The following is a 25,277-nucleotide window of genomic DNA, read 5'->3' as shown; positions in this document are numbered from 1 at the left end:
CCAAATATCAGATGCACAAAAGAAAGAAAAAAATACTAAAAGCAGTAAGGGAAAAAGGTCAAGTAACATATAAAAGGAGACCTATAAGAATTACACCAGATTTCTCACCAGAGACTATAAAAGCCAGAAGAACCTGGACTGACATCATACAGACCCTAAGAGAACACAATTGCCAGCCCAGATTACTATACCCAGCAAAACTCTCAATCACTATGGATGGTGAAACCAAGATATTCCATGACAAAACCAAATTTGCACAATATTTTCCCACAACCCAGGACTTCAAAGGATAATTGATGGAAAACACCAACACAAGGAAGGAAACTACAACCTAGAAAAAGAAGGAAGTAATCTTCCAACAACCCCAAAAGAAGATAACTATACAAACATAATTCTACCTCTAATAACAAAAATAACAGGAAGCCACAATCACTTTTCCTTAATATCTCTTAACATCAATGGTCTCAATTCCCCAATAAAAAGACATAGACTAACAGATTGGACATGTAAACAGGACCCAGAGTATTGCTGCATACAGGAAACATACCTCAGTGACAAAGACAGACACTACCTCAGAGTAAAAAGCTGGAAAACAATTTTCCAAGCCAATGGTCCCAAGAAACAAGCTGGAGTAGCCATTCTAATATCAAATAAAATCGCTTTCATCTAAAATTAATCAAAAAAGATAAGGAAGGACACTTCATACCCATCAAAGGAAAAATCTACCAAGGTGAACTCTCAATTCTGAACATCTATGCTCCAAATGTAAGGGCACCTACATACATAAAAGAAACTTTACTAAAGCTCAAAACACACATTACACCTCACACAATAATAGTGGGGATTTCAACACCTCACTCTCAGCAATGGACAGATCATGGAAACAGAAACTAAACCAAGACACATTGACATTAACAGAAGTTATGAACCAAATGGACTTAACAGACATCTATAGAACACTTCATCCTAAAACAAAAGAATATAACTTTTTCTCAGCACCTCATGGTACCTTCTCCAAAATAGACCATATAATTGATCACAAAACAGGCCTCTATAGATACAAAAAGATTGAAATAATCCCTTGTATCTTTTCAGATCACCACGGACTAAGACTGGTCTTTAATAATGACAAAACCAATGGAAAACCACGTGTACATGGAAACTGAACAACTCTCTACTCAATGATAACTTGGTCAAGGAAGAAATAAAGAAAGAAATTAAAGACTTTTTAGAATTCAATGAAAATGAGGACACATCATACCAAAACTTGTGGGACTCCATGAAGGCAGTGCTAAGAGGAAAACACATAGCTCTAAGTGCCTACAAAAAGAAAGTGGAGAGAGCACACACTAACAACTTGACTGCACAACTAAAAGCTCTAGAACAAAAAGAAGCAAATACACCCAGGAGAAGTAGAAGGCAGGAAATAATCAAACTCAGGGCTGAAATCAACCAAATAGAAACAGAAAGAACAATACAAAATATCAACAAAACCAGGAGCTGGTTCTTTGAGAAAATCAACAAGATAGATAAACCATTAACCAGATTAACCAGAGGGCACAGAGACAGTATCCAAATTAATAAAATCAGAACTGAAAAGGGAGACATAACAACAAAAACTGAAGAAATTCAAAAAAATCATCAGATCCTACTACAAAGGCCTATACTCAACAAAACTGGAAAACCTGGATGAAATGGACAACTTCCTAGACAGATACCAAAGTTAAATCAGGAACAGATAATCCATCTAAATAGTCCCATAACCCCTCAGGAAATAGCAGCAGTCATTAAAAGTCTCCCCACTAAAAAGAGCCCAGGACCAGATGGTTTTAGTGCTGTATTCTATCAGACTATGAAGCTACAATTACACTCATACCCAAACCCTACAAAGACCCGACAAAGAAAGAGAACTTCAGACCAATCTCCCTTATGAACATCGATGCAAAATTACTCAATAAAATTCTAGCAAACCGAATCCAAGAACACATCAAAACAATTATCCATCATGATCAAGTAGGTTTTATCCCAGGAATGCAGGGATGGTTCAATATTAGGAAATCCATCAATGTAATCCACTATATAAACAAACTCAAAGAAAAAAACCACATGATCATCTCACTAGATGCTGAGAAAGCATTTGACAAAATTCAATATCCCTTCATGATAAAAGTCTTGGAAAGATCAGGAATTCAAGGCCTCTACATAAATATAGTAAAAGCAGTTTACAGCAAACCAGTAACCAACATCAAACTAAATGGAGAGAAACTTGAAGCAATCCCACTAAGATCAAGTAGTAGACAAGGCTGCCCACTCTCCCCCTACCTATTCAATACAGTACTGGAAGTCCTAGCCAGAGCAATTAGACAACAAAAAGAAGTCAAAGGGATACAAATAGGAAAGGAAGAAGTCAAAATATCACTATTTGCAGATGATATGATAGTATACTTAAGTGACCCCCAAACTTCCACCAGAGAACTCCTAAACCTGATAAACAACTTCAGCAAAGTGGCTGGTTATAAAATCAACTCAAACAAATCAGTAGCCTTCCTCTACATGAAAGATAAACAGACTGAAAAAGAAATTCGGGAAATGACACCTTTCACAATAGTTGCAAATAATATAAAATACCTTGGTGTGAATCTAACCAAGCAAGCAAAAACCTGTATGACAAGAACTTCAAGTCCCTGAAGAAAGAAATCGAAGAAAATCTCAGAAGATGGAAAGATCTCCCATGCTCATGGATTGGCAGGATTAATATAATAAAAAATGGCCATCTTGCCAAAAGCAATCTACAGATTCAATGCAATTCCCATTAAAATCCCAACTCAATTCTTCACAGAGTTAGAAAAGGAAATTCTCAAATTCATTTGGAATAACAAAAAACCCAGGATAGCGAAAACTATTCTCAACAATAAAAGAACATCTGGAGGAATCACCATCCCTGACCTCAAGCTGTACTACAGAGCAATAGTGATAAAAACTACTTGGTATTGGTACAGAGACAGGCAGGAAGATCAATGGAATAGAATTGAAGACCCAGAAATGAACCCATACACCTATAGTCACTTGATCTTTGACAAAGGAGCAAAAACTATCCAGTGGAAAAAGGACAGCATTTTCAACAAATGGTGCTGGTTCAATTGGAGGACAACATGTAGAAGAATGAAAATTGATCCATTCTTATCTCCTTGTACAAAGCTCAAGTCTAAGTGGATAAAGGACCTTCACATAGAACCAGGTACACTGAAACTAATAGGAGAGAAGGTGGGGAAGAGCCTCAAATACTTGGGCACAGGGGAAAAGTTCCTGAACAGAACACCAATGGCATATGCTCTAAGATCAAGAATTGACAATTGGGACTTCATAAAATTACAAAGTTTCTGTAAGGCAAAGGACACTGTCAATAGGACAAAACCACAACCAACAAATTGGGAAAGATCTTTACCAATCCTAAATCCAATAGAGGGCTAATATCCAATATATACAAAGAACTCAAGAAATTAGACTCCAGACAACCAAAAACCCTATTAAAAATGGGGTACAGAAAAAAAATGGGGTACAGAGCTAAACAAAGAGTCACATTTTTTTAAGACTCATAGTTCATTGTTTTGCAACATGAATATTGGCAACATCAGTCATTTACCATACTATTTAATGATTTTAAGTATATGGTTCAGAAGTGGTATATTTACACAATGGCGTATTACTCAGCTATTAAAAACAATGGATTCGAGAGTTTCCTAGGTAAATGGATGGATCTAGAAATTATCATCCTGAGTGAAGTAAGCCAATCACAAAAGAACACACATGGTATTCACTCACTGATTATTGGATATTAGCCCAGAACCTTGAAATGCCCAAGATGCAACTCACAGGCCACATGAAGCTATTGAAGAAGGAAGACCAAGTGGGGGTGATTCGGTCCTTCTTAGAAGGAGCAACAAAATACTCAAGGGAGCAAATATGGAGACAAAGTGAGGAACAGAAACTGAAGGAGCGACCGTCTGAAGACCATTCCACCTGAGTATCCATCCCATGTGCAGTCACCAAAGGTAGATGCTGATGTGGAAGTCAGGAAGTGCATGCTGATAAGAGCCTGATATGGATGTCTCCTCAGAGGTCTTCAAGAGTCTGACATATTCAGAGGCAGATGCTCACAACTAGCCATTGAACTGATAATGGGGTTCCCAATGGAGGAGTTAGAGTGAAGGCCATTGGAGCTGAAAGGGTTTGTGGCCCCATGAGGGGAGCAACAATACCAACCAGCCACAGCTCCCAGGGTCTAAACCACCAGCCTGGGAGCACTTAGGGAGGGATCCAGGGCTTCAGCTGAATATGTAAGACTGGAGGGTCCTGCTGGGCATAGGTGGAAGAAGAGATCCTTGACTTCATGAAGGCTGGACGCCCCAGGGGGTGGGAATTTTGAGGGTGGGGAGGTGGGAGGGGGGTAGGCAGGAGTTACATCCGCAGAGAAGAAGGAGGTGGGGTGAGGGGATAGGGGGTTCCTGGTTGGTTGGGAATGGGGTAAGTGGACAACATATGAAATGTAATTAAAACATCCAATAAAAAAAAAGAAAGAAAAAAAATAAACTCTTAAATAGGAGTTCACTGTTATCTCTATGGTAACTTGGTCAGTTGATCAAAAGTTTTGGGTCAATAAGATTTAATAGGTTGCTTTGACTTGTTAGTCTATGCTAAAATCATTTAGAAGATTTTTTTGTTCTTGGAGGTCACTTTAACAGAAGCTTTTACGCTTATATTTTTATTTTTAATCCATTAGATTAATTTATAATAATTAAGCTAATTAATTTAAGCTCCATAGGGTCTTTTTGTCTTATTATATTATTCTAGGCTCTTCACTGGAAGGCCAGTTTCACTGATTAAATATAAGAGACAGTTGATCACTTGTCTAGCCATTCATACTAGTCCCTAATTAAGGAATAAGTGATTTTACTACCTTTGAATGATTAGGATACCTTGTCCATTTAACTTTAGTTACTGGGAAGGCAATGCCTCTAATAATTGTTATGTTAGAGGTAATGTTTTTGGTACACTGTTAGGGTTTGGGTTTGCTGATTTCCATATATGTAATATATATATTACATTTCAGATGTCATTTCCTTTTCCACAGTTCCCCTCCCTAGAACTCCCTATCCCATCCTGCCTCCTCCTTCTTGCTTTTACAAAATTTTAATTGCTTGCAGTTATTTAGTTCAGTTCTAGGTTGAGGGACTAGCAATACAATAAATGCAAATAGTTAAGGAAGAAGCAAGACAATAAACACAAATAGTCAAAGAACAAGCAAGGCTGTAAACAAAATTCTGTGAACACTCTATGATTACTGTTTCTAAGGACTTATTAGGATGACCAAAACATCTGAGCCAACTTTCTTGTACTAGCCCAAAGTCTTTTCCTGTCTGAAGCCTATTTCCTTGTTCTAGCCTAAAGTCTAGATTTCTGTCTAGGGGTCCAGTTTCAGATTCAAGCCATTTACTTTGGCTGCCAACTTGTTGTTGTTAAAGACAAGCTTTAACAAGATGGGAAGGAATAAAAGTATTCCGAGGGCAAAATGGGCTAGCATGATCAAGCTATATATGGCATTCTTGAAGCTTGACCAGAATAGAAATATTGACATAAGCCATGGGTAATTTTATCAGCAGTATCTACCACATCAACGCTCAGCAGAGCAGCGTTCTTGAAATTCATAAGCTCATTATATAAAGTTAAAACATCCAGGGAGGTGTTAGAATTATGCCAAATACACTGCAAGAATCTTTAAACTTTTTCCTAATTATAGTGACTACCACTGCAAATTGTAGAACTAAGAGCTGCTTCAAGTGAGAGGAGCAGGGTTAGAAGGAATTGGAAAACTAAGAGAACAGGGCACTGAAGTGTGACTATCAATAGCCGCCAGATACATCTCCTAAAGAAAGAGATGAAGAATTATATCTTGAATATGAGAGAGAGAAAGGGTTTCAGAAAAGCAATTGTCCTTTCTCTGAGCTGTGTCAGCAAAAAAAGAATGAAAAGGCTGTTTCAGAGCTTTCCTAGGAACAGGAGGAAATTCAGGAGACGTCCTGTGTTTCTATTTGGCTCCTAGAGGTCTTTCTTTGTTGTCTGTCCTTGGTGCACCAAATGTCCACGTGTGTCAATTTTTTGTTTTTTGTTTCATTGTCTAAATGTTTGTTCCATGTTTCATGTTCAAAAGAAAACATCGTTAAAACTGCTTGATCCAACCCTTGGTCTAGTTTAACTTTGTTTTAAAGGCAGTTTTAATGTGCACAGATAGGTTACCTGTAGCTAAGAGTCTAACTGAGCTGGAAAAACCTTTCCAAAAATTGATTGTTTGCATAAGGTGCTCTTAAAGGGACCAGCAGCTTTTTGGATTCTATAAGGAAGGTGAGAGTTGGTTGTCCCAGAAAAATCTCTGTGACAAGGTGCAATTACAGCTAGAAAAAACAAGAAATTTTGTTTGGTCTAAATATATAAGATATGTAGCCACTTCACTTCCTTCTTGTTTCTGATTGGTTTTAAAAGTATAAATATGTTCTACATGTCTTGGTTATAGATTATTGGCTTCTAAGTTATTTGGTGTGATTAGAAATTTGCAACTTTGGTAACAGAAAGTTGGCTTAAAATTGGTAACTCAGGGCTGTAGTCATTCAGAAACCAGATGTATAAGAGATAAGATTTAAAACAATGTCTCTTTAATGAGATATTAAAAGCTGCACTATCATGCATTCATATATAAGAATTGGTAGCAAAACTTTGTAACATAAAGGTAATCTACTTGGTGTTGATTTTAGAGAAAATAGATTGTTTACCTTGTTTTTGCTTTTGGTTTTGCGTCTCAAAATTATGGTTATACTCTAATGTTGCAAAAGAATCTTAAAAATTATAGTTAAACTGCCAGTATTCCATTGGCTGCAGTTAGCAGTTCCAATCTTGAGTTTGGGATTTTTTTTTGACTTGCCCATGTTTATAGAAAAGAGGAGACAGCAGATAGAGTTGAATAAAAGTATTTAAAACAGCTGTGATACAGTGCGGGCCTTCCAGAAAGATAACCTTTCTGCCAGGCCTCAGGAAACAGGCTGAGACTAAGAACATTTACATTTAAATTAGGACAATGAAGACTGGGCCCAGCAGAAGCTTATGTGACAGACATTCCTTTTGTCCTAACCAGCCCCTAGAAAGGTGTTTTCTGGAATTTGTTGATTCCCTTGCTTGTTCCTTGTGAGGGAGGCATCAGCCTCAGGGCCAAAATTCACAACAGTTTATGGGCCAGGAGTTATAGATAATAATTATGCTGGAGGAATTAAAATTATGCTTGCTTCCTTCCATGGCCTTGTAACTGTACCTGCTGGCAAAAGGATTGCTCAACTTGTTTTAGTTCCTTTGCATCTGCTTTCTTCCAAATTTGTTGAGAATGAGAGAGGGCAAGATGGCTTTGGTTCCTCTGATGCATATTGGTCTGATCCATTACTAGGAAGAGACCTAATCTTAAGCTAATAATTGAAGGAAAAGGTTTTGAAGGATTAATAGATACTTGTGCTGATGTAACAATTATTAGAGGACAAGATTGCCTTCAGCTTAGCTTTTATCTGATACTCTCACTCAGCTTAAAGGAATGGGTTATTCAATTAATCCAAAACAAAGTTCAAACTTAAGATTTATGAAACTAATGGGCATTACAGCCTGACTTGCCTACTCCAGCTGCCATTCAAGTAAATGCATATAGTATTATAGATTTAAAAGATTGTTTTTTTTACCATTCCTTTACATCCTGGTAAAGGTGAAAGGTTTACATTCAATGAATTTGCTTGTGATTTTTGAGAGCCTATAATCGATCACTAAAAAGGTTTGCCTCAGGGAATGATTAATGGCCTTAAAAATTTGTTGTTGCTTTAATACAAAAATTAAGTGTTTAAATCTCTCAGTGTATGTTATTCGTTGTATACTTTATTAGCCGATCTCTCTAAAGGAGTTTTTCTGCAAGCCTTTGCTCTAATACAATGAGCTTTAAAATTTTAGAGTGCTTGTTGCCCCAGAAAAGATCCAAAGGCATTATCTTTTCAATATTTGGAACCTCAGTTATATCTTAAGCAGATTGTGGCACAGAAAATTTCCAATAAGAATGGATAATTGGGGCTGAAGAGATGGCTCAGCCATTAAAGGCTAGACTCACAACTAAAAATTAGAGATCAATTCCCAGCAACCACATCGTGGCTCACAAACATTTGTAGTGGGATCTAGTGTCCTCTTCTGGCTTGCAGGTGTACATACAAAAAAAATTGGTTTACTTTTAATGATTCTCAAAAGTTCTTAGGAGATATTAATTGGCTAAATCTCACCTTAAGCTTACCATAGAAGAACTTGACCCTCTGTTTGACATTCTCAAGGGGGATGCAAATCCTAATTCCCCACAACAATGAATGATGAGGGATAGATAGCTTTGTAGAAAGTATAGAGTAAGCTGTTATCAAAAGATAAATTATATAGACTATGATAAATTGTTGGCTGTTTGAGTTATTGCTACTCATGTGCTCACAACAGCCCTTTGGCAAAAGAAACCATTAATGTGGATTCATCCTTCATCTACAAGTAAAGTTTGAACATCCTATTATAAAATTATTGCAGTGTTAATGCAAGATTGTAAGATAGAATCCTGAAAGTATTTTGGATGAAATGTCTATTCCTTATTCCAAATAGAAATTAAGTTGATTATCAGAGAATAATGATATTTGGCCTATTACATGACAAACTTTAGACAAATTTGATAATCATTATCCATAAGAAAGGTTGTTACAATTTTTTTCTATGCATGCTTTTATATTTCCTATAAATTTACATACAGCCCATAGAAATGATGTTTACTGTATTTACAGATGCCTCATCTATTGAGAAGACAATATATGTAATTAGATCACATGTTCATTTTCTTGAGTCTCCCCCTGCTTCAGCACAAATAATTAAATTACGTGCTGTAGCCACTGTTTGAAATGCTGAAAAATCAAGCTGTCACCTTGTATGCTCATAGCCAGTATATGGCTCATGGTTTGTAACTGCTTGAAATTGTTCTTTTTTTTTAGATATTGCTAATTCTCAAATTTTGCAGTTATTTATACAAATACAGCTTAATTTAGGAAACATGCACTGTTTCTTAACTTTATAGGACATTTAAGAGCTCATGTTGGATTACCTGGAAGCCAGGGCAATGCCAGAGCAGATTTGTATATACAATCTTATTCTTTACATCATCAAAATAATAATAGCTTGAGACAACAATTTGAAATTTCTAGAAAGTGTGCAAGTTAAATTGCAAAACCTTGTTCTCAGTGTCCTCAAATTTTTCATAATGGTGTTAAGCCTTGAGGACTTATACATGATCAATTATGGCAAATAGATGTTACTCATTTTTGATTTTAAAAAAATTAAAATATGTACATGTGACTTGATACCCTTTTAGGCTTTCTAGTTGCAACTGCTTTAACAAGATAAGCAACTAAAAATTAGTTATTGTCTACATTATTTTTCTATGCTTGGTGTTCCATATCAGATTATAGACAACGGAACTAGCTACTGCAGTCAAACATTTGAGATGTTTTGTTGACAATTTAATATTATCCTTAATATTTAATATTTTAATATTAAAATTAATATTATTACTGAGATTCCTTATCCTCAAGGACAAGGAACTGTGAAAGAGAGATTATGGGACTTTAAAATAATATCTTCATAACTCTCTTGAATGTGGGAGATGCAGCTACTGATGCTTCTTCCCTGGTTTTGCAAGGAACTCTGAAAAATTGGCTTTTAAAGACTAAAAAGGGGGAATTATACCCTCTAAAGTCACCAAAAGCACACCTTGCTTTTGTCATATTTTAAATTTTCTGCAAACTGATGCTAAAGGTCAGTCTGTAGCAGATCGCCACTGGTGTCTAGTTACTTCCAGCTCATTTGCCAGGATCATGTGGAGAGACCTGTTAAAACTAATACTTGGTGTGGTCCCAACCCTGTTTTAATTTGGGGTCATGGCTTAGTCTGTATTTTTTCAGAAAAAGAGAATGGAGCCTGATGGCTACCTGAAAGATTGGTCTGTCAAGTGGACACAGATCTTGAGCCTAATAATTATGATTCTAATGATGAAGATGGCTCAAAATCCTTATCAGCCAGCTGATTTAACCTGGCATGTAATTTCAGCTCTTATTGGAGAGTAAGTGTTTTATCAATACCTAAAGCCACATACTACATACCTGGTGGCAAGACTTGTGTCTGATCCCTGTCCACCGGCAGTTGGATTAGATGCTGGGACATTTCCACTTTGAACCTTATTTTCTACATTGCTTGGATAATCATGTTGCTTTTAACCTTGTATTTTAAGCAGATTGATGGCCCTCACACAGGATCACTCTGAGCAAGCTCAGCTTTTCATCATGGCAGTTATGCATGGCTGTGAAGAACTGCATCTAGTGCATGCCCACAGGTCCTTTGGTCTGAATGTGGTTTTGGTCTATATGGGAAAGAGTGTGCCAATGATGGCCAGTTAGTCAAAGATGGATAAGAGTGTTTTGAGCTCCTATAAACCTAAGACAGAGGCATACATCAATTGTTATGTATGTTTCCTCCAAGATGGGTAATATAGAAGTAATATAGACACCGACCTAAGCCAGGCATGGTTGCCCAGCCACTTAAAACCCTAGACGGGATTAAATTTTGTGCCTGGTCCAGATTGGCACTGCCATCTTACAAACTAAAAAGGGGGGATTGTGCCCTTGTCCCAGCCTTGAGCAGGCCTGAGAGACCTTGTTTACCACAGCAGACCAAAACAATAGGACTCAGGTGTTAACCACCTTGTCAGGAGCTGAGATGAATAGACTGCCTGCTGAGCTTGCCTTGAGACACCTTCAGCCTGCAATGAAGGGTGGATTCTCCTCACCCACACTGGGCTGAAGCAAGAAGGGGTTCGGTGGTGGAGGTGGGGCTTCCCCTTTAAATTGAAAGATGAACATTAAAGCACTGAGTCTCCATCAGAGACATTTGTTCTGGATTCATCTCTTCCTGCCCTCCTGTCCCTTCTTCCATTCCCAGCCTCTCTTTCAGGTGAACCCAGTTGACTGTGGTGGCTGGCCAGCAACAATCTAATGCTTTTATGTTTGTTCCTGTGCTTACTTTAGTGTCATTTTAGGATTTTCTGAAGATGGCGGTATATAGGCTAAATTAGCAAGAGATGATGAGGTAGAGCGAGGTTTATTGATTACAAAACAAGGTCCTCTAGATGGATATAAAGGACCGCCAAGTCCTTTGAGTTGTAAGCTATAGCTAGTAGTTCTCTGGCAAATATTATTGTTATTAATTATTTAAGTTTCGGGCTAAGCATAGTGGAATGTCTAATCCCAGTTTTGATCTTAGCTATCGTGTAGTATAAAATGATTAGAATTACTTTCATTGGTGAGTTTAGGTTCTAAGAATGAATTTTCACATGTAAATAGGATTTTAATTCTATTTGTCTAATTTATAATCATCATGTTTTATGCTAAAAATAATTAGTTTGGGTTAATTGTATGACTGCAGTGGCTGGCACAAAATTTACCAACCCCGAGAGGTATAGCTTAGTCAAACTTTCGTCTATTGCTTAATATTTATCACTGCTGAGTCCCATGGGGGTGTGGCTAGACAAGGTGTTTTAAGATATTTTAATGGGTTTGATACCCTCTCCTTAAATTTTGAGTAAATGTTTAAGGAATTTTTATATTGGTTTATGGCTATTTGCATGTGTAATCTTACCTCTAATTAATTATAAGTCCAGGACCAAACCTTTGTGTTTATGGCATTAACTATCCATGTAAGCATTTTCAGTGCTTTGCTTTACTGTTAAGCTACATTAACTTGATAATATGACTTTATTATGAAGAATATGATTAAGTATGATCTAGTTAGGTGAAGTTTAGTTTTTATAAAATTTTAATTAATGCTAAAACATAAGTCATACTTTGAACTACTAGAATAGAATATATTCATATAGAATTTAAGTTTTAACATCTTTGATATTTTTGGGGTTTGTTATCAAAGTTGGGAAGGAGGAAGGGGGGTTGGTAAGTGAAAGTTGAAGACAGTAAGATTGTATGTCCTACAACTGTTAAAATATAGTCTTTGGTGATTTGGTTAGGTGGATTATACTTGACTGACTTGATAAGTTGCTCTTCATGCCTTGATGGCTATGCTCAGTCACAGCGTCCTCAAAGTTAAAAAATACCAAATGCATGGGAGCACATTTGGTTTACAAGACCAAAGTAATATTTATACTATCAGGGCCTAAATTTCATTTTAGTGACTTGTCTTTAATGATTCCTGAGAATGGTTAGGATTAGCATAATGGAGGGGTAGCTAATGGAGGCTAATTGGCCAATAGTAATAAATGAGTGTTCTACATGTTGACCTCCAACTGAGGTTAGGATAAGTAGATTTGCCACTAGGATTCAATATGAGGCATGTGTGATTGGCTTGAAGATTATGCTGTGTTGTTTTGAAGTATGAAGAAAAGATGACTAAAGCATGGTATCTGTCCAGGAGAAACTTAATATAGTGGGGTATAAGCTGTGAGTGAAGGAGCAAATGAGTGTTCCAACCTCTCACAATGCTATAACATCACTGCTGTTGGCTGCTTTATTCCTGATGTTTAGAAACCCAGGATTTTTACCAACCTCAAGAAATGAAATATGTTGGCTATATTAGAGTAATAATTGATACAACTGGCATATAAAGTTGGAATTGGGTGAGGTCTGAGTATTGTAAAACAACCAGAAAGAATGACTTTCCTCATACAGGTGTAAATGTGTTTATTTCAAAAGTGTGACATATGAACATTATTATTTATGAGTAGTGAAAGAAAGAAAAACAAGGAAGAAAGAAAAAGAAACTACTAAAGGAAGTCATAGCAGGCCTGGCATTTGTAAAAGTAATTGATATTTAGAGGTGTTTTGCAAAGGCTTTATGTTCATGCAAATTTTGTGAACCATAGTATCCTCAGTTACATCAAAACATTTTAAACTGAACACATAATTTTGCTTTTAGAACACCGAGTGTATATCTGTCATGAAATCTTGCATGTTTTCAATTTAGAGTGAATCTATGAGAACTATCTTCAATGAAGTCCCAACATTGTCTTGTTTCAGAGGGAAGGCACCTGGACTGACAACAGGTTCTCACTGGAAGCAGCTGGCAGAGGCTCATCTCTCAGGAATCTCTCCTTCAGCCTTCATGAAACTAGTCTTTTTTCTTCTTTCCCATGTTAGCAGTCTTATGACAACAAAAGAGGCAACATTTTGTGATGATGAATACCACAGCTACCACACAGACCAATAGGAACCCAATCACATCCAGAGAGTGGTACTGGAACCAGCTAAGGTCATGCAGAGCTGGGCGAAGGTGCTTGGCTCCTTTGTGGCGCATGACATACTCGATCCAGAAGATAGCTCGGTCCAGGGGCTTCATTGGTTGGTCACGTTGGATTCTGGATAATCTCATGGCATTCTCTTTATAGCTGTAGTGACAAGATATATGAGTAAAATGAAAGAGATGCTAATTTGCCGACGTTCCTAGCATTTGTTTAGTTGGGATTAAGTCTCACAAGGAACTCAAAATAAATCACATAGATTTGCCACACAAGTGCTGTGTTTTATAAGGTGTCAGAGAGGAGAGCTGAGTGTTAGGGAGGTCAATGAAACACATTTGTTTAGCACAGTTTTTTTCTGAACTTGGTTTGTAGCTGACACTGGTTTGGAAGTACTTAATGATCTGCTGAATGCACCTCCAACTAATAAGCTTAACAGTGGACACCAGCTTCCAGCTTCTCATTTACACATGCTGGCTTGTTTTTGCTTTATTCCCCATAAAATACTTATTTTTAATTTGAATTTTGTAATTCATCAATATTTATTGGTAAGAGGAAGTTAGTAAGGATCACTAATCTTTTGTGTGTATTTGTGTATCTGCATCATGTAACACATGATTTAAGACCAAGAAGGGAAGTAGACACAGAATTCTCTTAATCTCTATAGGGTCACACATCATCGTGGACATCACCTCTCTAGTTTCTGTTTCTCCTATTCTCTTCTGCCTGTTTCCTAATTCCTTTTTATATCTAGACTCCTGTTTTCAAAACACTTGTTGAGCTATGATTCTTCCTTGCACAAAAGTTCCCCCAGTATTCTCACCAGAATAAAAGCAATGCAATTTTGTTCCTGGACTAAGATACTGTGTATGTAAGAACTAGCAGCACTTTTTCCTGTTATTTTGTCTCTGGATCTTCTGGTTAAGTAGATTTTTTTTTACTGGGAAATCTTGAAACTACCTATAGTGTTCTCCGGGTGTAGTAAGAAATTAATATTGTCTCAACTTTATTACTATTTATGTAATATTGCATATCATTACAGAAGTAAAATAAAGTTTTACCAAAGTTTTATAACTTTGTAAAACATTGGTAAATATTTACCCTTTCATTAAGATTAAGGTTCTGATTACTTTATAATGTATTATTCTATTATATTTAGAAGTAGTTTCCTTGTTACCTATAAATATATATTTGTGATATTATTTATGTTTGTAGAATAGGTTCAGACTTACCATGTCTCATTGATTGAAATACATATTTAGAATAACTTTGTACTTAATAAACACAACTTTCAGATATATGAATTAACAAAGTTTTTCAAAATCATTCTTTTTCAAATAGGACAAAAATCAATGTGATGATGATGTGAATCTATAAGTATTTTTTTTACAATTTTTTTAAAGGTTTATTTATTTTATGTATTCACCATTGCTCTCTTCAGACATACCAGAAGAGGGCATCAGATCCCATTAAAGATGGTTGTAAGCCACCATGTGGTTGTGGGATTTGAACTAAGGACCTCTGGAAGAGCAGTCAGTGCTCTTAACCACTGAGCCATCTCTCCAGCCCCTATCGGTATTTTTAAAGGAATGTTATTCACACCAATATGAGTGCACATATTTTCAATCCCAACAACACTCAAAGGCTGAAGCAGGAAGAGTCATATGAGTTCATGGCTGGTCTTGTGATTTTATAGTAAGACTATGTTGCAAGAAAAGACAGAAGATGTCTATCTTAAAAAAAACTTCAAACAAATAAGCAAGCAAGCAAACAATCAATCAATCAATCAATCAATCAAGCAAACAAACAAACAAATAAACTCACTAAGGATCTTTAATGACAGTCCGCAAGGCAGTGAGAAGGTCTGTAGCTGACAGTGTGTTGAAGTCCACTCTAACAGCTGCTCCCTTGGCTACCATGTGGTTAATATTATCTGGTTGATCCCCAAACAAGGGAATACCAACGATAGGAATGCCATGATAGATTGCCTCATAGATGCCATTGGTCCCACCATGAGCTAAAAAAGCTTTGGTTTTTGGATGACCTGCGGTGAGAAGAAGTTTTACATAATTATTGATCATAATAATAAAGAGAGGGGAAATATGAAGGCTCCGAAGGGGGCTGCTCTCAAGTAAGAATATTATTATAGCCACAAACCTGTAGTGACATTTGCCTTACCAAGAAGGTCATTCTGGGGAATCCACTTGTACAGCTGAGTGTTGGATCCTAAGGTGTCTGGTTTCTTACCATCAAATCTCCACAGAACCTGTTACACACAGACAATACCTTACTTAATTACAGAAATCTCAATGCTTTGGTATATTTTGATTCTAAGGAATTATGATTACTCAGTTGAACATTATCGGGATGATAGAGAATGAAATTTAAGAGAGGGGAATTCTAAAATAACATGAGATATTAAAGTGTTGAAGTAAATACTTTTTTTGTACATGGCTTCATAATAACTTATGCATGACATTTAATTATACTAATTTTATATGTTTGTTAATTAGTGACAAATTTGTGTACACATGAAATTTTTAGACAGTTAATATAACCATTATTGGCAAAACAATGGCCGATTAATAATAGTTTATGATTATGTATAATTCATAATAATGCAATATATATGATATATGTACATATCATATATATTCTCAATATTATATCTTTTTAAGTCATAAGCACACTATTTTACCCATATTTTCATGTTCTTTAGGCTCTTTATTATAATTGAGTTTATTTTGATTTATAATATATCATATGGTATAATTTACTATTCTAAAAATAATTTATTTATTACCAAGAATTATATTCCCATTTTTACAGATAAAATTTTTTAAGGACTGTCCATGGAAAAATGTCAGAAGGAATATTGAAAATATGCTTTCTCTTGTTCTGAATACATTTCATGTTTAGTATCAAACAGAGTTTTCAAGTAAAAAGAATCCTCACTAATTGGAATGTGAACTGCGAGTCTTTCTGCATTCTTTGAGTTTAGTAAAATAAGTAAGCTCCACAATAGGAGAAATTGGTATCAAGAAATAGAGGGAATTTAGTTTGCAAACATCCAAACACTGCTACTGTTTGAAAGTCATTCAATAATACAATTTATGGAGTGGCAACTGCTAGATTCTTCCTATGTTATCCTTGTTTACACACGACTCCTTCTTAAATTCCAATCTCTTTCACCATCCAGAAAAACAAGCTCAATTGATGTCCTAGAAACAGAATTCCTTCTGATGAGCTCATAATATCATAATCCTGGTCCTACATCAGCATAGGACCTTTTTTCTCTGTTCTCTCATATTTTCCTACATCAGTAATTAGGAAGAACATATTTTGACTCTTTCTTTACAGACATTCTTGTTTCATTTTCTGTATGTGGATATTTTGCCTGCATGTAATTTTCTCCACTGTGAGTGTTCTATCTTAGGGTTTGAAGAACACATTGAATTTCCTGGCAATTGAGTTGGAGACCCTTGTGAGCTACTCTGTAAATCCTGGCAATGAAGCCCAGTTCCTCCGGAAGAGCAGCCTGTGCTCTCCATACATCAACTAGGTATCGCTCCAGCCCCAGCATAATATTCCCAATTATTGTATTTCCTCCTCCTCTTTCTCCTTCCTGTCAGTCTTTCTTTCTTTTACTTATCCTTTTCTCTCACTTTGTATGAGACATTGACCAACGGAATAGACCAGAAAAGCTTTGGAATGAACATGAAGTGAAAACTGGTTGTAAATACGAAGAAAAAGACCTACCTAAGATCTCTAAGCACCAACGTGTCAGCTATGCACAACCATGCTGGATCTAAGTGTGATCTTTCAGGTCATAATGTGAATCAGAAACAGACTAATATTCTATCCTATGCAATTCATAATTTTCTTTTTAATATGGTGTTTGAGATGCATAAGAAATGCCCAGTTACTTTACTTTTCACAGGAATTTTCCCTACTGTAATCCTGTCAGTTTTCAATAGTCTTATTGGTTTTTGTTTGTTTGCTTTTTTCAAGACAGGGTTTCTCTGTATAGCCCGGGCTGTCTTGGAACTCACTCTGTAGACCAGGCTGGCCTTGAACTCAGAAATTTGAATGCCTCTGCCTCCCAAGTTCTGGGACTAAAGAAGTGCGCCACCACTGTCTGTCTTTAACAGTCTTATAATACATTTGTGAACCTAGTGGACACTTTATCTTACCTTCTGTGGAATCTGGGCAAGAGCAGAAGCAACTACATTGGCCCTTTCCTCTGTCATGTTTTTAACCATTGATCCCAGAGAAAACACCACCACACCATGTTCTCCAGAGCTCTGAACAAATTCTTCCATTTCCTACGAAGACAGTTGTGACAACACAAATATATAGCTGCAAGAGTAGCATTGTCTAAAGGACTGAGACCATTATTACCAGCGGAAATCACAAAACTACAGAATTGTTTTGGGAAGACAAGTGAGTGTCTTCAGTGCCTTAGTCTTCAGCGTTCATGGAGATGGATTTGTACTGTTAGTACAATTGACCAAAGTTCAAAAGTTAGAGAAAAAACAAGTATTGTTAGTAGAGAGGTCACTGCAATTTAGAGGATCATTAGGAGGTATTTTAAGAACAACTTGAGAAGGAGGGAGAAAGATTATAAGAGCCAGTGGGGATGGATGACATCTTAGTGTCTACCAGGTACAATAAGACTGATGCACATATAAACTCACAGAGACTGTGCAACATGTCTAAACCATTCACACGATTAAGTCAGATGAAGTCCAGCACTGAGAGTAGAAAATGGTCACGGACTTCCACTTCTAACTGAGAAGCTATTTACAATTGATATCTGATAAAAATGGGTTAAATCAGTTCTCCCTAATACAGAGTGACTGGGTAAATCAATCATGCACCAGAGCAGGCCCTAAGCTGAGGAGTATTTAGCCAACCAAAAATAATTGCCATGCTTTTTATTCTTCATGTTTTTTTCTCCCCTCTTGTTTGCTTGTGTATTTTTTGGGCTTATTGCTTTTAATTCCATTCTTTTGATTTTCTTTTTTTGTGATATCTTTAAAAATGAGAGGGAGGAACAGTGACAGAGGGAGTGGAAAGGAGAATGGAAGGGAGGGAGGTAGAGAGGTTGATGAGAGATGAGGTAGGAAGTCTAAGAGGGGGACCAGGAGGTAGGCAGCATTTGGGATATCAATAAATAAGTTAATTTAATTTTTTTATTCTCACATTCAAAAGAGAGAAATTATCTGTAGTACATTTAAATAAAAATAAAAATGTTTCTACTGCCAAAAAAGAAAAGAACAGAAAAAAGGAAAGAAAACTGTATAACATTGGGAAAAACAAAATATAAAAAACTAGCAATGTATTGAATAATCCCAGTAGACCTGGGAATAAATTAGGAATTGAAAGAGAGGTGTACTTTATAGTAAAAGCGAATGAAGAACAAAGAAGTATATCAAAACGAAGAGATCATCTAAAGGGTTGGCAGATGTTTGTAAATTGTTGAGAGAATGTGTTAATTACAGAAAAACCTCTCTGGCTCTTCCAGAGCCTTACATATACAGAGGTGGATGCTGGTGCTAACCATTGAACTGATCATGGGGTTAGAAGATTGAAGCAGTTGAAGGGACTTGTGGCCCCATGGGGAGAGTGACATTATCAAACAACCAGAGCTCCCAGTGTCTAAACAGCCAGCCTGGGAACACACATGGAGGGACCCATGGCTCTAGCTGCATATGTAGTGGAGGATGGCCTTGTAGGTCATAAGGGGAAGAGAAGGTTCTTGGTGTCAAGAAGGCTGGGGGAACTCGAGGGAGGGAGGCTGGAATGGGTATTTGGGTGGAGGAACACCCTCATAAAAGCAGGAGGAGGAGAATGGGATAAAGGGTTTTGGGTGGGAGATGGGGAAAGAGCATAACATTTAAAATGTCGATAAATAAATTATACAACAACAAAAACAAAAAAGAAAAAAATAGAAAGGAAAGGAAAGGAAAGGAAAGGAAAGAAAGAAAGAAAGAAAGAAAGAAAGAAAGAAAGAAAGAAAGAAAAAACCCAGATAATGGAACTGGCTATTGCAGTAGAGCATTTGAGAGTTTTTGTCAACAACTTAGTATTACCCATATTCCTGGGATTCCTTATAATCCTCAAGGACAAAGGACTGTGGAACGGGGCTCATGGACATTTAAAAAAATATCTTCATAAAATAAAAAGGGGGAAGTATAACCCTGTACTCCACAAATTTATATAAAACATGTTCTTTTTATTTAAAAAATTTTTTTTTTTAGAAAATTGGATGCCAAGGAATTTCTGCTGAGTGTCTATGGTATCCTACAACTAGGTATACTTATGTCTAGGTGAAAGGAAAAGATCCACTTACTTACATAAGGCAAGATTCCTATCAGATACTAAATATGGAAAAGAGGATGTGTTTGTGTTTTTTCTGCAGGAAGCAGAAGTATGCCTCACTGGTGAGGAATACTAATGCAGGGAGAAAGAATGATGCTGAGAGTTCACTGAGTGCCCTGACAATGGTGACTGGAAGCTGTATTGAACGTCTATTCCCAACCCAACTTTGCTTACCTGTACCCCAAATGGGACAAGCTGCCTTGCCTCAAGTTTTTAGACCTTGTGGGACAGAGAATCAAAAAGAGAAGTTATAATGACTCTTGTATTTTTCTTAAATGTGACCAGTATTATTCGGACTCAATCATGGACTGGTCTAGAATCCAGTATTGGAAATAACAGTCTTCATTTGGAAGGCTGTTTCTGGACATTTTCAGAGACATATTTGGAAGTTAGCTGCAGTTCTCCATGATATTATGTCAGCAAAAGATAAAGTTGAGACAGGATCTGGATTTCAAACAAGAGTTAGTGCATGTCTTAAGGCTCTTTTAATTTTCAAGTTAAAATTACTTTTGTTTCTTCTAGAGTATTTAATGTAAGTTGCATGATTGTACACTTTTAATTGTGTTACTGTGTTGAAACCTGGCATCTGTTACAGAGATCTATCAACGAGCGTTTGTTTTATTGCCTGTGTATTACAGAACCTTGGTATTCTGAAAAAAGCTTGCAAGTGTTAGAAGTGAGTCAGGTTTTAAGCAGAATCAAGAGGGTAGTCGGCTTGGTTATTGCTGGTATAACAGCTTTAATTACATTAATTGCTATCACCACTGCTTCTGCAATTGCTTTGACACAAGAAGTTAAGACAGCTATCTTTGTTAATTATTTAACAAAAAGTGTTACTAATGTGTTGATTATACAGGACGTTTTACATAGGCATTTGGAACAAGGGATTGATGCTCTTCATCCTATTCAAATTATTGGAAAGTGATTCAGAGTTTAAGGGTAAGGAGCCAACATGGTCAAGTGTCATACCAAATACCACTGGAATTGTGTTACTTCTAAATTAACAAAGATAGTCATTATAATTAGCAAAAAGTTTAAAGACACTTGCAGGGTATTTGGCATAATTCTAACACCTCCTTGCATGTTTTAACTTTGCATAGTGAGCTTATGAATTTAAAGAATGCTGCTCTGCTGAGCATTGATGCTGCAGATGTTGCTGACAAAATTACTTGTGGCCTGAAGTCAGTATTCCCATTTAGGTCAAACTTCAACAAAGACATATACAGCTTGAGCCTGGTAGTTCTTATTGTCCTTGGAGAACTTTTATTCCTGCCCATCATGTGAAAGCTTGTCTTTAACAACATAAACATGTTGGCAGCTAAAGTACATGCTTTCAAACTGAAAATGGACCCCCAGACAGCGCTACTAATTCAACAGGCTGGAAATCAAAGGACTGGTAATGTTATGAACAGAGCCTTACCAACCTAAGGTAGAAGTCCATTGCTTTTGATAATGCACATTTCACAAAGGGTACAGAAGCCATTCTTGTCAGAATGACCTAAGACATGCTCAGTCTTGTTTAGGAAATAAAAAAAGGGGAGAGGGGGAGAGCTTTTGGGGTTGCTTGGCAAGAATCTGACATGGGCCAAGGAAAAGGAAATGGGCTTCAAGCAGGAATCTAGAACAAAGAAGTAATTTCAGGAAGGAATCTAAATCTTAGGCTAGAACTAAGAAGTAATTTCAGGCATGAAATTGACTTTGGCTAGGACAGGGAAGTAGGCTCAGGTATTTTCGTCATCCTGATAAGCCCTTAGAAGTAGTGATCAAGGGAGTCATCACAGAACTTTGTCTAGTTTCTTGTTTATTCTTTGACTATTTGTGTTTATTGCCTTTTTGTTCCTTGACTATTTTCATCTATAGAATTGCTAGTTCCTCAACCTAGAACTGACCTTAGTACTTGCATGTAATTAAATGGCATAAAAGTAAAAATGAGGAGGGGGGATGGCATAGGGTGTTCTTTGGGGGGGATATGGGGAAGAGAATGACATCTCAACTCTAAATAAATACAATATCCAATAAAAAAAGAAAAAAAATAAGATTTCAGAAAAAAAATCCTCTCTAACATCAAAAGAATAAAGAATCCAATCTGTTTATGCAAATGATCCAAAATAGCCTCTGATGAAAGTAGCCTCCAATTATCTGAAAAAATTTCAGTGATTTTAGCTTTCAGAAAAATTTAATTCCATGTATGTCAATATTCCATCATAATCCAGTTATAATGAGTGTCACTACTATTTAAATAATATAAAAATGCTCCTACAGATATTATGGAAATCGAATACATATGCATTTATCCTTCTTGGAAATGTCAAATGATATGAATATAAAGACATAAATAATTTTTTTCTCATAAGTAACATGATGTATACAGTTAAGCTATGCCATCCTTTGGTGGTTCCTGAGGGAAATAGTTGCAAGGAAAAAAATCCACACAATAATGTTTACTACATCACTGTTCACAATGACCCTAATATAGAATTAGCTGAGATATTCTTCAACTGATGGATGTGAAAAGGTGTTGGTAAATATACAATATATAATGATGTTATACCCAGATAGTAAAATATTTTTATTATATAATCTGAGGTAAACAGATTATTTAGTGGCCATGATGTTAAGCAGCAAGCCAGACACAGAAATATAAGTGTTGTTTTCTTTTTATATGTGGAAACTACAAAGATAAAATCAAATACCGACAAGACCTAAATGTAGAAAGAATACAAGGAAGTGGAAAATGTGAAAGGGAGCCGTGTGTGGAACACACACACATGAAGCTGTCTACCACTGCCTGCATGCCATGTTATAACTTCCTTAGTTAAGTCTGGAGTTCTTGGCATGTGTCTGTTCTCCTGTCTCTTCTTTTCATCTGCTAATATCAGCCTGTACACTGGCCAGGCAGTGAACAACACAAGGATTTGAGGACATTACCTCTGATCTCTGTCGGATATTTCTTTAACTTGTCTATCTATCTCTAATTATACAATACATAACATTTACTATACTGTATACAATAGTTCACCATCAGTATAATATTTTCAAGTACAATATAATTTCTATTTAATGAAGAAATTGATTCTTTGTTTTTTTTAACTGCTCAGTATATCTCTGGTATTTATTATATGTTCTTGAAGAGAACATAAATTATTTTTTTGAGTTACCTAAACATCCTTAGATCACTGACCACATTCTAAAGTGATCTGACACTTTGATTAACAGTAATGAGACACAGAGATGTAAGGAAATATTATATATGTCAATTGTCAGAGAGCTCTAATTCATTTTTTATATCTCTCAGGAAACCAAACATCTGGAAAGAAATCAAACATCTGATGAAGAATTGTTTCCAGAAAAAACTGTTTATCAAGGGAAACAATATAGGGTTACCTTAGGCAGTGGTTTGGCTGGTTTGCAATGGAATCCTCCAATAAAGTCAAAATTAGGCAAGAAAGGGTGAGGAAACTGCAAGTCCCAGAAGGTTCGAATGAGCCATATGTCTGCCTTCCCCATCATTTCAGTTAATGTGGTGGGTCTCCCTGCACTCCCAAAACATAAAAATATACAATAGTTAAAGAAGTTTGTCTGAAATATAGCAGGTGATTTTAGTGATTTGAGAGCATGTAGACAAGCAATGTAAGATGTTTCAATTATGATTTATGATATAATCATATTAACATAAATATTAATTGTGTGAAAATTCTATTAATTTGCAAAGTTACATCCCTGAATTTTAAACATTTTGAGTCTTGCAAAGAATCTTGAAAATGATTAGAAAAACAGCTTTCATAGAATATTTAGTCTACTTTATACATTTTCATAGTTATTCTCTTGATTTCTGATTCTTGAAATACGCCATGATAATATGTAAGGTATGACTAAGTTTCCTTTTTCACTATTGTACTGTGTCTATTACAGGAGAGTACTAGTAGTACTTAGCCATATCCATCAAAGTTAAAGCTGGATATTTCCATAAATAGTTAACATTTAAATTCTTTCTACTATTAATTTAGGTAGTATTTTATTTAATGAAAAGATATTTAAAAAACAAATTAATAAAAAAGTACATTTTGTGGCAAGATTTAAGGCTTTAAGACTTTTGTAAGTTTTACAGATCTGAGACATTTCAAATTCTAAGAAAAGCAAGTTGCCTTAACTGTTTCTGGTTCTAGTGATACTATCTAATTGTGAAAAACCTTTAATGATATACTTGATAGGTGCTTTAATTTTTAAGGACATGTGTTTCCTTCAGTGCTACACAGATAGTTGAGGTAGCAAATTATGAATCTGTAGTGTTCTCTCTTACAGTCATTAAAGCACTCAATGAAACCTGGAGTTTGTTTCACTGAGAAAAACATAGAGTAGATCAAACAACTATCAAGTGAAATCTTCCTTGTCTCATTTGCATGGTTACTAAGTTCTGGCGTGTTCTGATCAGTTACTCTACAGTATTTTCCTTGTTTTGAGGCTCTCTCTTGTTTTCTAGTTTTACTTGATCAGCTCACAATGAACAACCTCATTCTATGACTTTATATTCACCTTACACATTCTCATTCAAAGTAACATCAAGTCAGGATTTCCCAGTGACAATGAAAGGCCCAGTTTACCTAGAGCATCACTGTAAAGCTGACTCCAGGACTTCTCATTAAATGTTTGGAACCAAAAGTCAAAATACAGCACCTGTAACATATTCTTCACCCTTTCCACAAATGTCATATGGTCACTTAATTCTGACAGAACCATAGGCACATAGGAAGGGGGGAGTAGAAGCCCCCCGCTGTACTTTTCACATCTATATCCAGGACAGAAGCGGTGACTGTACACCAAAGGTATCTTAAGCAGTTCTGCCAGCAGCTCACCACAGGGACCTATGGCATCTGCGAGAATGACATCAAACTTAGATTCTTGGAGTTTTTTCATAAGACTCTTGTTCCAAACTACTGCTTTGCAGAAACTTTCAATGACGTCTGAATATTCACTGAAGACATTTTGCATTTTTGAATAATATGTCCAGAATGAATATTTTTGAAAATCATATGTCCATTCACCTACCCATTTTCCAAAAGTATATTCAAGATCATCTTTACTCATAGGTACAGGGTAAATCTCAAAATTAATAGAAGATTCATTGGTAGGCTGGATGAGAATAGAAGCAGAAGATACAAGAACGGTGACTTCATGACCTCTCTGCACAAGTTCATCCAGAATTATCTTGATATTTATCCAGTGACTGTATTCTGTGGGCCACACTAGTACTTTTCCACAGGCTCCTTGTCTGAAGTAGCATATGAGCTGTATCAACAGAAAAACTGAAGTCTGTTTCAGAGACATCTTCCTGAAAGGGAATGCTTTTGAAATCTGTCATTCTTTGCATATTTCCTGCTTTTATGGCAAGTTCAATCAATCAAGAAGTTAACATATAACTTCTAAACTCATCACCGACTAGACGAGTTTGATGGTGTAATGTCCTGTGAACTCAAGGTTAACCAAGTTTATCTTTTTTGTCCCT

At 36.2% G+C, this 25,277-nt stretch overlaps 1 protein-coding gene across 1 annotated transcript; it reads right to left on the bottom strand.

Annotated features, from left to right (window-relative positions):
* Window positions 1-12,819: 12,819 nt before the first annotated feature.
* Window positions 12,820-25,120, bottom strand: LOC114635570 (UDP-glucuronosyltransferase 2B1-like). The gene is made up of 6 exons (XM_028784092.1): window positions 24,376-25,120; window positions 23,159-23,307; window positions 17,584-17,715; window positions 15,569-15,656; window positions 15,215-15,434; window positions 12,820-13,540 (listed from the first exon to the last, which is right to left on the bottom strand). Exons 1-6 carry the CDS (start codon window positions 25,097-25,099, stop codon window positions 13,264-13,266), a joined length of 1,590 nt encoding a protein of 529 aa, XP_028639925.1. The 5' UTR covers window positions 25,100-25,120; the 3' UTR covers window positions 12,820-13,263.
* Window positions 25,121-25,277: the final 157 nt, after the last annotated feature.

Source organism: Grammomys surdaster, unplaced genomic scaffold (genome assembly GCF_004785775.1).
Source record: "Grammomys surdaster isolate TR1022 unplaced genomic scaffold, NIH_TR_1.0 112606, whole genome shotgun sequence".
NCBI lineage: Eukaryota > Metazoa > Chordata > Mammalia > Rodentia > Muridae > Grammomys > Grammomys surdaster.
Note: the sequence above shows the minus strand (reverse complement) of the source record. Positions and strands in the feature narration are given on the sequence as shown.

Excerpts from the sequence above, each read along its gene's own strand:
- LOC114635570 (XM_028784092.1), bottom strand. The coding sequence starts at position 25,099 with ATGTCTCTGAAACAGACTTCAGTTTTTCTGTTGATACAGCTCATATGC. Across the intron at positions 15,657-17,583 it reads TTGCCCAGATTCCACAGAAG|GTTCTGTGGAGATTTGATGG; the intron begins GTAAGATAAAGT and ends TGTGTGTAACAG. Across the intron at positions 15,435-15,568 it reads TCCCCAGAATGACCTTCTTG|GTCATCCAAAAACCAAAGCT; the intron begins GTAAGGCAAATG and ends TTCTCACCGCAG.